Source organism: Heterodontus francisci, chromosome 13, assembly GCF_036365525.1.
Source record: "Heterodontus francisci isolate sHetFra1 chromosome 13, sHetFra1.hap1, whole genome shotgun sequence".
Lineage (NCBI taxonomy): Eukaryota > Metazoa > Chordata > Chondrichthyes > Heterodontiformes > Heterodontidae > Heterodontus > Heterodontus francisci.
Genome location: NC_090383.1, coordinates 63963221 through 63976474, shown reverse-complemented (window position 1 = coordinate 63976474; position 13254 = coordinate 63963221). Strand labels below are relative to the sequence as shown.

The 13254-nt window shown below is 41.7% G+C and overlaps 1 protein-coding gene across 2 annotated transcripts in view; it reads right to left on the bottom strand.

Moving 5' to 3' along the window:
- Nucleotides 1–10430, bottom strand: part of pnpt1 (polyribonucleotide nucleotidyltransferase 1, mitochondrial) — an 87474-nt gene extending 77044 nt beyond the window's left edge. For both annotated transcript variants that reach the window (XM_068044893.1, XM_068044894.1), the window contains exon 1: nt 10195–10430. In XM_068044893.1, the coding sequence (XP_067900994.1) occupies nt 10195–10406 (212 nt within the window). In that variant the 5' untranslated portion in view covers nt 10407–10430. The remainder of the gene's footprint in view (nt 1–10194) is intronic.
- Between the last annotated feature and the right edge of the window lie 2824 nt (nt 10431–13254).

The following is a 13254-nucleotide window of genomic DNA, read 5'->3' as shown; positions in this document are numbered from 1 at the left end:
TAAATGCAAGGAGTGATGTCAGACGACAGCAGGTGATTGGTTGGTACATAATAGGTTTTCAAAACCTGGACAGTGATTTAAACTGGGACAAGGAAACCATATAGAGTATGGTATTAAATTTGTAGCTTAACTCGTTAAGCTAATTAATAACATTTCATTTGCGGCAAGTATAACAGTAAGCAAATTAATAAGAGTATTAGCACAGGTCTAGTGGCATGAATTAAAATTAATAGTTTAAACAAGGTACCAACTAGATTCTAAGAGGGAAGAGATTTTTTTAGTACAGACCATGGATAGGCTGCTGAGACCTGTTGCTTGCAATTCCTGCACCATGTGGGAATGTCAGGACACTTCATGCCAGCTGTTTGAGCTCAGGATTTCCAAGCTTGAGGGATACCTGGAGTCACTGTAGAGCATCAGAGAGGATGAGAGTTTTGTGGCTCTTAGTTCCAGGAGGTGGTCACCCCATTGGCAGTGAGAGTTCAGAATAGTAGATGGGTGGCCATCGGAAGAGTAGGAAGAGACAGGAGGTGCAGGAGTCTTCAGGGTGTCTGCCATTCTCAAACAAGTTGGCAGCTTTGGAGATTGCTGGGAGTGACGACACTTTGAAGGAGTGTTATCCATACCATGACACCAATGGACACAAGACTGCATAGGAGGGAATAGCAAAACAGTAGAAATGCAGTCGCGAAAGGAGATTTCATAATTAAGGGGGACAGACAAGCATTTCTATAGCCATCATTGAGAGTCCCACTTGGTATGTTGCTTCCCAGGTGCCAGGGTAAGGGACATCAATGATAGAGTGCAGAATATTCTGCAGGGGGGATTGAGCCAGAAGTTGTGGTACATGTCAGTACTAATGACATAGAGAAGGTACTGAGGTCTTACAGTAAGCTTTTCAGGAGCTAGGAAGGAAGTTAAAAAGTAGGACCTTGAATGTAGTAATCTCTGGATTACTCCCAGGGCCACCCACTAGTGAGAGTAGCAATAGGAAGACAAGGAGGATCAATATGTGTCTTGAGACATGGTGCAGGAGTAAGGGACACAGATTCTTGGAACACAGGGACCAGTTCTGGGGCAGGAGGCACTTTTTCAAAAGGGACGGGTTGCACTTCAACAGGACTGGGACGAATGTCCTCATGGGGAGGTTTTAAACTAAATTGGAGGGGGATGGGCACCAGCCATAGAAGTAGAAACTAGGAATAAGGTGCATAATGGAATGAGTGTTGGATAATACTAGAGAAGGAAGTAGTATTGTATTGGATAGCAGACCAAGAAAGACTAAGAGGACTACAAGAACAGGTTTACAATGCATATATGTAAAGGCACAAAGTGTGGTGAATAAGGTTGGTGAGTTACAAGCACAAATAGCCATGTGGGGAATATGATGTAAAATAAAAGCAAAATACTGCGGATGCTGGAAATCTGAAACAAAAACAAGAAATGCTGGAATCACTCAGCAGGTCTGGCAGCATCTGTGGAAAGAGAAGCAGAGTTAATGTTTCGGGTCAGTGACCCTTCTTCGGTCACTGACCCGAAACATTAACTCTGCTTCTCTTTCCACAGATGCTGCCAGACCTGCTGAGTGATTCCAGCATTTCTAGTTTTTGTTGGGGAATATGATGTAGTGGCAATAACGGAAACATTGCTTAAAAATGTTGAAGAATAGGTGGTTAATATTCAAGTATACAAATAGTCCAGAAAAGATAGGGAAGAAACTAAAGAGTTGATTCGGGATGACGTTGTAGTGTTGGAAAGGGAAGATGTTCTTGAGGGGCAAAGACAGAATCCATTTGGTTAGAGTTGAAAAAAAGGGTATGATCATGCTACTGGAGGTATTCTATAGGCCTCCAAATAGTGGGATAGAGAGAGAGAGAAAGAGATAGAGGAGCAAATCTGCAGGGAAATCACAGAGATGTGCAAGAACTATAGAGTGGTGATATTGGGGAATTTTAATTACCCAAATATCAATTTGGATAATGTTAGATAGATTAAAGGGAAAGGATGGGAAGGAATTTCTGAAATGTGTCCCAGAGAACTTCCTTGACCAGCATGTTCTTGGTCCAATTAGGAAGGAAGCATTGCGGGATCTGGTGCTGGGGAATTAGGTGGGCCAAGTGAACCAAGTGTCTGTGGGGAAACACCTGGGTAAGAGTGATCATTGAATCTTTACGATTAAATTAGTAATGGAAAAGAGCAAGGAACAATCTAAACTCGAACTTCGAAACTGGAAGAGGAGTAACTTTAACGGGATGAGAGGGGATCTAGCCAGGGTAAAATGGACCAAATATTGACAGGAAAAACTGTAATGGAACAATGGGTGATATTTCAGGAGGAGATTGTTTCAGGTACAGACCAGGTACATTCCAACAAAGGCAAAAGGTAAGGGAACCAAAGCCAGGACTACTCGGATGATGAGGTAGATAGAGAATATGATGAAACAAAATAAAAGAAGGTATATGATGCATGTCAAGTGAATTCTTCACGTGAGTACCAGGCCAAATTGACAGGGAAGTGAAGAAGAAAATAAGACAGACAAAAGGAGAATAAATCAGAATAGAATGGCAGTTAACATAAAAGAGAACCTAAAAATCTTCTAATGACATGTAAGGAGTAAGCAGGTAGTAAGAGGTGGGGTGGGACCTATTAGGGACAAAGAGGGTGAGATATGCTCAGAGGCACAGGGCAAGGCTACAAATACTTAGAGTACTTTGTATCAGTGTTTACTAAGGAAGAGGATGCCGACAAAATATCAGTAACAGTGGAGATGATAGAGGTAACAGATGGGGTGAGAATTGATCAGAAGGATGTACTGAAAAGACTGGCTATACTTAGAGTGGATAAGTTGCCTGGTCCAGATGGCTTGCATCTTAGTTTGCTAAAGGAAGTGGGAGTAGAGATAGCGGAAGGTCTTGCGATAATCTTCCCTTGGTATGAGGGGAGGTGCCAGAGGATTGGAGCGTGGCAAATGTGACATTCTTATTCAAGAAAGGTTGTAAGGACATTCCTAATAATTACAGGCTGGTCAGTTTAACATCAGTAATGGGTAAGGTTTTAGAAACAATAATCAGGGAAAATAGGCAACAGGTACTTGGAGAGGTTTGAGTTAAGGAGAGCCAACATGGATTTCTAAAAGGCAGATTGTGCTTGACTACTCTAAATGAATTTTTTGAAGAAGTAACGAAGACGGTTGATGAAGGATTTTAAGAAAGCGTTTGACAAAATACCACGTAAAAGGCTGGTTAACAAAACTGACACTCATGGAACAGAAGGGTCAGTGTTAGCTTAAATAAGTCGCGGAAAGTGGTTGTTTTTCAGACTGGAGAGTGGTAGACAGTGGTGTTCCCCAAGGTTCAGCACTAGGACCACTAATATATAAATACTTGGATATTGGAATCAAGTAAAATTTCAAAATTTGCCGATGATACCAAACTTGGAGGTATGGCAAACAGTGAGGATCACACCAATTGAATACAACAGGACACAGATAGGCAAGCAGAATGGGCAGACAAGTGGCAGATGGAATTTAATACAGAAAAATGTGACATGATGCATTTGACAAAAAGGATAGGGCGAGGCAATATAGACTAAATGAAACAGCTCTAAAGAGTGTACAGAGACAGAGGGACCTGGGAGTTCAAGTGAATAGATCTTTGAAGATGGCAGGACATATTGAGAGACAAGTGACAGATGAAATTCAATGTGGAGAAATGTGAAGTGAATCATTTTGGTAGGAAGAATATGGAGAGACAATATAAAATAAAGGGTACAACTCTAAAGGGGGCGCAGGAGCAGAGAGACTTGGGAGTATATGTGCATAAGTCATTGAAGGACAGATTGAGAGATCAGTTAATATAGTATACTGTATCCTATGCTTTATTAATAGGGGCATAGAATACAAGAGCAAGGAGGTTTTGTTGAACTTGTATGAGACACTAGTCCAGCCTCAGCTGGATTGCTGCATCCAGTTCTGGCTGCCGCACTTTAGGAAAGATGTGAAGGCACTGGAGAGAGTACAGAAAAGATTCACAAGAATGGTTCCAGAGATGAGGAACATCAGTTATGAAGATAGATTGGAGAAGTTGGGACTGTTTTCCTTGGAGAAGAGAAGGCTGAGAAGAGATTTGATAGAGGTATTCAAAATCATGAGGGGTCTGGATCGAGTAGATAGAGAGAAACTGTTCCCACCGGTGAAGGGATCAAGAACGAGAGAGCACAGATTTAAAGTAACTGGCAAAAGAAGCAAAAGTGACAGGAGAAAAAACTTTTTCATGCAGCGAGTGATTAAGGTCTGGAATGCACTACCTGAGAGTGTAGTGGAGGCAGCTTCAATAGGAAATTAGACTGTTATATGAAAAGGAAGAATGTGTAGGATTACGGGGAGAAGACGGGGGAACGGTATTAGGTGAACTGCTCGTGCGGAGAGCCAGTGCAGACATGATGGGCTGAATGGCCTCCTTCAGTGCTGTAACAATTCTGAGATTCTGTGAGTAGTTAGCAAAGCATATGGGATCTTGAGCTTCACAAATAGAGGTATTGAGTACAAAAGCAAAGAAATTATGCTGAACCTCTATAAAGCTCTGGCTAAGCTCATACTAGAGTATTACATCCAGTTCTGGTCACCACACCTTAGGAAGGATATGAGGGTCCTTGAGAGGGTACAGAGGAGATTTACCAGAATGGTTCCGGGGATGAAGGATTTTAGCTACAAGGTTAAGTTGGAGAAGCTGAGGTTGTTCTACTTGGAGCAAAGGAGATTTGATAGAGGTGTACAAGATTATGACAGTCTTAGAAAAGGTAGAAAAAGTTGTTCCCATTAGTTGATAGTACAAGGACTACATATGGAAGATTTTGAGCAAGAGATGCGGGGGATGTCAGAAAGAACTTTTTTTTTTAAAACGTAGTTAGTTAATGACCTTGAACTCACTGCATGTGAGGGTGGTGGAAGCAGAAACAATGAACGATTTCAGAAGTAAATTCGATGGGTACTTGAGGGAAATAAGCTTGCAGGGTTATGGGCTTGGAGTGGGGGAAATGGGGCTGATTGGATAGCTCTACTGAGAGCTGGCATGGATTCAACAGGCTGAATGGCCTCCTGTACCGTAATGACTCTAGTATATTACAATCTTAATTGAGATAATGTTTATGTCAAGGAAACTCCTCATTCATTCTCAAACAAAACACAAAGTATAGCGATAAATTGCTGAGTCTGATTGTTTGCTTTAAAATAAACCAGTCAACTGGTGTAAAATAAAATACAAAAATTAATTCCTAACATGCTATGGCCAGTTTTCTTTTGATTACTTGAAAATAAAAGTGTTGCTCCTGGCAAGAAGGTTGGCAAGGGACCTGCTGCCTGGCCTTTGGAACTATCCACCAAGAGTTGGATAAGCAAGGCAAAAAATTAGATGCTTGCCAACTTTGCATCTCTCTCTGTGGGATGGGAATAGTACCAGTGCCTGCTCAGCACTCCCTTGACCTCCAGCTGAGAATAAGAACTCAATTTGGCGAAACATGGATGCAAACCCATTTCCTACATTACAAAGTATTGAGATAATAAAACTACCCTCTAATTTATTTTCCCACCGTTTAAATTCAGCAAAATTTCCTAACTGTCCCTAAAAGTAATCAAACAACATTCTAGAACAGTTTTTCCTACTCTAATCTCTCCCCTCCTTGCCTAGAAGCAAAAACTGACATTTTCATGTATACTAACTGGTGTTACCTCACCTAATAGGTCATCCTTGATGCAAGAGTATGGTCAGTGAACCTCAGCAGGTTGTTCAATTGTGGCAGCATCATACCCAAGCCCAATCTGAACCTATCTATGTCAGTGCAGATGCAGTTTCCAACCTTCGTCATCAGATAGCAATTAGGAATGGGAATCCTGATAAATTCCACCACACCCACCCCACCCCCAAGTCAGATGACAAGGCCAGCTGCAGCACTCCTGCCACCACCCTGGCTGAGGTCAGCTAACTCAATACAAGCTAGGTATTGAACCTGGGATCTTCCAGGTCTGTATGGGTCAGTGAAATTAGACCTCACTGATGTCTCAGTGTGTAAATTCAAAAATGATGTTACACTGAGCCACCAGGAAGGCCTTATTTCAAAATTTCCATTCAATGCATCCTAAGATTACATATATTATACATATCTAGCAATCTCGTAACAATTTTTTCCATGATTACTAAAAGCACTTTGCAGACCTGCAAATGCAGTTAAGTTTAATACATTGTACTGAATTATTTACTTACACTATCTTTTAATAATCTGGAACAAAGCTCTTTGGCTAGGAATCCCTAGTAGAAAAGCGTTGGTTGAGCTTTTGAACCTACTGGAGTTCACACCTCTACAACAAAGATTTATAGTTCCGAAGAAGGGTCACTGACCCGAAACGTTAACTCTGCTTCTCTTTTCACAGATGCTGCCAGACCTGCTGAGTGGTTCCAGCATTTCTTGTTTTTATTTCAGATTTCCAGCATCCGCAGTATTTTGCTTTTATTTATATTTTTTGGTTCTGCTGCTCCTTTGTTTTTTCTTCAAACATCCTATTCATAGTATCATTGCATGATATATCACAGAAGGAGGCCATTTACGCCTGTGCTGCCTCTTTGGTAGAGCGATCCAATTAGTCTCACTCCTCTGCTCTTTCTCCACAACGCTGAAAATCTTTTCCCTTCAAGCATTTATCCAATTCCCTTTTGAAAGTTATTACTGAATTTGCTTCTACCACCCTTTCAGGATGTTTGTTCCAGATCCTAACAACTCGCTACGTAACAAAATATTTCCACAATCTCTGGCTCTTTTACCAATTACCTGAAATCCATGTCCTCTATTTACCATGCTACTGGAAACAGTTTCTTCTTATTTACTCTATCAAAACCTTTTGTGATTTTGAACACCTCTATCAAATCTTCTCTGCTTTAAGTACAACAACCTTACATTCTCTAGTCACTCCACATAAAGTCCCTTATCCCTGGTATCATTCTAGTCAAACTTCTGCACCCTCTCTAAAGCTTTGATATCCTTCCTAAAGTATGATGCCCAAAATTGAACACAATACTCCAGTATTGAGCAAGTTCTCCACATATGGGGTGAAGGAATCCTTCACATTTGCGAAGACCATAAAGGATTTGCACATCAATAGCCCACGTGCTCATTTGACATTGCTAGCCTATTCACCAATGTGCCATTTAAGGAAGCCTTAGATATTTGTGCTGCAGCACTATATCATGGCGATCTAGACCCACCATCATTGCATGAATCAGTATTCACTGAATTTATGAACTCGGCAACTTGCGCAGTTGAGTTCAGCTTTAGCGACACCATGTATGCCCAAATAGATGGTGTTGCTCTGGGATATCCTCTATGCCCAGCTCTCGCAAACATCTTTCCATGAGAAATGTGTCTTCGAGGGATTGACACTAAACCTCCTACTTCTTGCATATTTCCGATATGTAGATGATACGTTTGCCATATTTGAATCTACAGCTGCATGTAATAATTTCTTTACGGGCTCCATCCTGCGCTCAAATTCACTTTTGAAATGGAGAGTCAAATGAGCACCCTTTCCTTCCTACTAGTTGAGAAATCTGCTAGGGGGTTCTCTACCACGGTCTACCACAAGCCTATCTTCATGGTCAATACACACGTTGGGATTCTTACAGTTCCATGCGCTATGGGATTGGCCTTATCAGCAACCTCATAAATAGGGCCCAAGCCATTTGCTCACCATGCAAGCTTGATGCTGAAATAGGATGGATCAAAGGCATCCTGCGTGACAATGGCTACCCTGATCAGATCATTTTTAAAAAACATTTTTGTGGGGTGTGGGCATTTCTGGCTAGGCCCATCCTTAACTGTCCTTGGACTGAGTGGCTTGCCAGGCCATTTCAGAGTGCATTTTAAGAGTCAACCACATTGCTGTGGGTCTGGAGTCACACGTAGGCCAAACCAGGTAAGGAAGGAAGATTTCCTTCCCAAAAGGGCATTAGTGAACCAGTTGGGTATTTACAATAATAAACAATGGTTTATTGGTCACCATTAGACTAGCTTTTAAATCCAGATTTATTAATTGAATTCAAATTTCACCATCTGCCATGGTGGGATTCGAACCCATGTACCCAGAGCATTAGTATGGGCTCTGGATTACTAGTCTAGTGACATTACCACTATGCCAACACCACCCCCTTACTGTATATTGCGCCAACTTATGAACAGGCCTAAAGCCATCATTTTCGGCCCTGAAAAGTGCCAGCCTACCTCAGATTACCCTGGAAGAGTAGTGTATCCCAAAAATTTGAGCAACAAATGAAACTAGCTGTTTCACGCTGCTACTATGCAGTAGCAACACGTGGTGTTTGCCTGGTCTTCCAGAGCAAAGAGTTGTCCACGACCGAATGTTGCAGACTGGCACATTCCAAGGTCCAGGACTACGTGCTGAGGGACGCACTAAAGCTTGGGGCAGCCGCAGCAAAGGCGAAATGGGGAAAGACCACAGTGTAAGGTACCCCCACCAAGGTGAACTGAGGGGCTGGAACCATGGAAAACCCCTTGGGCTGTATCCAGAAAATATTTGTTTGCTGCAAAAAGTACATGGCAGGTAAAATGAAATGGAAGGGTTGTGAGGCAACTCACTCCTGTATTGAAGGAAACTGATCTCCTTTGCACTCTTTGTATTGTTGACTTGGTGCTGTTTTTGAACTGTTTTCTAATGTATTTTTTAACGAATAAAGTAAATTTTGGAATTAGAAAAAAAAAGTGTTCGCCACCAACAGCATGCTGCCGTCAAGCCAAAAAGATGTTCTACCTATCACACAAATAAGTAATGTGGAGAAGTGGAACGAGAAAAGACAGTGCACTCCTCCCACCGTGGTCGTAACAAGATCAAGGCATTAGAAAGTGTACAAGTGCAGACTCACTTGAATGCTGCCTAGTGTGAAGAATTACAAATATGAAAGATTTAAAAATATAAAACATAAATATAAAATATTTCACAATGGGCCGAAGGACCTGTTTCTATGCTCTATAACTCTATGACTCTTAAGCTCTTTTTTGTTAGAGATCAAGGGGTGATTTGATAGAGGTGTTCAAAATTACTAAAGGGTACAAATTTCCTTCAGTTCAACAATCAAGTAAACTAAAGCCAACCATTTCAATCCCCCAAAACACCTAAAATAAAAACAAGAAATGCTGGAACCACTCAGGTCTGGCAGCATCTGTGGAAAGAGAAGCAGAGTTAACGTTTCGGGTCAGTGACCCTTCATCGGAACTGACAAATATTAGAAAAGTCACAGGTTATAAGCAAGTGAGGTGGGGGTGGGGCAAGAGATAACAAAGGAGGTCTAGATTGGACCAGGCCACATAGCTGACCAAAAGATCACGGAGCAAAGGCAAACAATATGTTTGCCCAAAACACCTATGTATCTCTGGCTTTAGCCTCATCAACCTCTGTGCCAGCCCATTCAGGCCAAGTCCTGTGGTGCACAAGCTCAGCATCTGCTCAACCTTAAGCTGCCTTTCTACCCCACGTCCAGTCAGTCACCAGGACTGCATTTTCTCATTGTTAGACCATTGTTCAGCTGCTTCTCTTCCTCCACTGTCAAAATGCTAATCCATATTTCAATAAGGATATGCTTAATGCTCTCTATATCAGCATTCTCTCTTCCATCCTCCATAATTCCCAATTATCTCACAGTTTCGCAGTTCAAGTTTCCCCTTACACAAAGTCCCAAATACTGATCACCCTTGCCTTTTCTAAGCCACTATCTTTTTTCTGTAAAACAAGACTCTCATATCCAGCCATGGAACTAACCGACCTAAATTAATCACATGTTACTACGGGCATCCCCCATCACTGTTCATTCCGTTGCCCCACCAGCCTGCTGGGTCAGTTCTCGCTGTGCTCGCTACCTGCTCCGCCTCGCATCTCTGCAAAAAAAAATGTTCCGCGGGGTCACTAACAGTACAAACGGTCGCTCCCCTGAATATGATCATCCCTGTGCCTCACACTGATCGCTCTGCCGCAGTGAAGCAGCAGTAGGGGCCTGTGCTCGTCCTTTTCCGGCCGGTCTGGCACACTGGACTCTGATGAAAGGTCACTTACCTGAAACGTTAACTCTGCTTCTCTCTCCACATATGCTGCCAGACCTGCAGAGTCTCTCCAACACTTTTTGTTTTTATTTCACTCACCTGCTGCCCAGATCCACGGAGACTTGGCCCCGGACCGCGTTGTTGGCCCACAAATGTTGATGAGTTCGCCTCACCGTTTGCTGTCCCGGCCCTAGCCCCGTGCCCAACGTCCGTAGTAACGGGTTTCCGATCGCCGAGATTTTCCAAGGTAACGAGCTGCAGAATCGACGGAACACCAACAATTTCATGACTCCAGTACAGGGCGCCGCCATGACACGCACCCCTCTATAAACTCGCTTCCCATTGGCTCGCTCAGTTCCAATGGAATCCTGGTAACACCTCCCTTCTCTGGCCCTATTTGGTACTTTTTCATCTCTTTAATCTTTTATCTTTTTCTACTTTTTTTTGTCTTTTAGTATTTTTGCATTCTTTCCTTTGTATTTTTCCGAGACTAAAGCACATTTCTGAAATGCTTCATAAAATGCAATTCTCAGTTTTAAATTTAGAACAACAGAGACTTGTTTGGTGTTAAGTATATTCATCCCCTGTTATATTGGTGGTGTCGATAAAGTTACTGCTACTATTTGTACAGTTTTGGGGCTTTACTCATTTACTTTGAGTGTTAGTGATTCAGGCAGAAACTGTCAACATTCAAGATTTGATCTGGATGGAGGACGAAAAAATTGGATGTAGGGGATAAAAACGAATATGATGGAAATACTCAGCAGTTCAGGCAGCACCTGTGGAGAGAGAACAGGGTTAACGTTTCAGGTTGATATTCTTTCATCCGAACTAGAGCTGAAGGGATAGGGGTACAGGGTATGTTAAATGTGATTAGAATTTATTGCATGGTGGGTAAATACTGCATAACCTGTTTCTGTGTTGTAACTTCTTTGAATTTCTATGTTTTCATATTTCTATGTAACCAGTACCTGCTTAGTTGACATTTTTTAAGAGGGTGCAGCAGTGGCTAATGGAACCTTCTACAGGAGTGCCGGAACTTGTGCCTCCTGTGTTGCCAATTTACTCCCTTCTGTTTGAAAAGAGCTCATCAGCAGTTATACCATAGCTAGCAAAAAAAAAGTGTTAGATCTCCTTTTGCTAACATTTCTAAAGCCGAGCTCTGGTTTGCACCAGTTGCATTATAATGCATTTTTGGGCTGACTGACACGGCACTAGTCCCAAAAAAATGGGTGGCATTGGTTATTAGAAAGTCGCCCTTTCATTTCTGGAATTGGAATTCAATCCCATCTCCGTTAGCTGTAATGGTCATATCACAAACCTATTTCGCTTATCTCAATTTATAGAAACATGTCCAACAAAATAATTACAATTCAACAGTCTAACTGGGTTCATTAGGGTAGCTGTTAGAAGGTAAAACAAAAGTTAGAAATATTAAATATGGAGCTCTCCGATGGCTGAATTCACTATGTACTACAGTAAGGTAAACATGAGTCCAGCCTGTTTGGAAGGTCATAGGCTTCCCCCCGAGTCTGTGCTTCAGGATGTTGATGGTGACTCATGTTTGCCAACAATGAGAATTGTTCACCGGTCTGATTGAGGAGCCCTTTACGTTATCACAATAGTAACTCCTCACTTAAACAGTCTGTCCTACATCACCACTATTGACTCAACGATTGTGCCATTCTCAAACTGTCAAAATAGCCATTTCAATCACCTGCTGATAGAATATGCAAAATTATTAGAATCAACATTTCCTGGACACAGTGCAACTGAAGTGTTGCGATGTTTTTCCTCAAAATTAGATTAATAGATCCAAATATGGAGATGAATGACCAAAAACAAAGGCCAGGTGCAAAATGAAGTTACCAAAATTTGAAAGGAATTAAGTGATGTTTTGTAGGGTTTTTTTTAAACAGGGTCCACTCATTTATTAGTGATTCCATCCCATCAAAGTCCATATGTACTTGGATATACCTGGATTTGGCTTTAAGAGCAGTAGCCTGAAAAGCATCACAACTGTACCCTAGACCACCCATGAGAACTGCCACCAAAAATCCCCTAGAACCCTGAAAATACATAAAGAATCGAAAGGGCTCCTTGATGACTCAGTGGGTAAATGCAGTACATAATGTGGTCTGAACCGTACAGATCAGCAAGCTCTTAGGTTTGTTCCCTGCTCGGTGTTGAGTTATCTCTTTTTAGCTGTAACAGTAGGAAATTACTTGTATCTGATGAGAGGTTAATTGGGCTGAACTTGGTGTCAGCCTTTGCTCATTGGTAGCACAATACCGTCTGAGTTAGAAGGTTGTGGGTTCGAGCCCCACTCTAGAGATTTGAGGATAGAAAACTAGGCTGACACTTCAGTGCAATACCAAAGTTGTGCTGCACTGTCAGAAGTACCTTTTATTGGATGAAACATTAAAGCGCGGTTCTCTCAGGTGAACATGAAAAAAAGCTCCATGGAAGTATATGAAGAAGAATAGGGGCGTTCTCCCAGTATTCTGGCCAATATTTATCCCTCAACTAATATAACTTCGACAGACAAACATCTGTTCATTAATCTCATTGATGTTTGTGGTACTTTATTGTGAACAAATGGGCTGTTGTGTTCCCCTAACTTACAACAGTGACTACGCTTCAAAAAATAATTCACTGATAATCCAACACTGAGACATTCTGAGGCTGTGAAATGCACTAGATAAGTTAGTTTTTTCTGTCTTAACTCTGATACTTGCAGCGGTTGAATACAATACCAATATACTGAATGGATTCCTATTTTAAGAATGGCCACCTAAGAGAGGTACAGAAGGACTTTGTATGCCTATGGACAATACACTACCTAGCATGGTTAGGTACTTTCAAGAAAAGAGTGAAGGCAAACACAAAGAACAATTGAAATGAAAGCAAAATACTGCAGATGCTGGAAATCTGAAATAAAAACAAGAAATTCTGGAAATACTCAGCAGGTCTGGCAGCATCTGTGGAGAGAGAAGCAGAGTTAACGTTTCAGGTCAGTGACCCTTCATCAGAACTGACAAATATTAAAAATGTAAAAGATTTTAAGTAAGTAAAGCAGGGGTGTGGCAAGAGATAACAAAAGAGAAGGTGTTGATAGGACAAGGTCACAGAGAATAACTGACCAGAAGGCCATGGAAC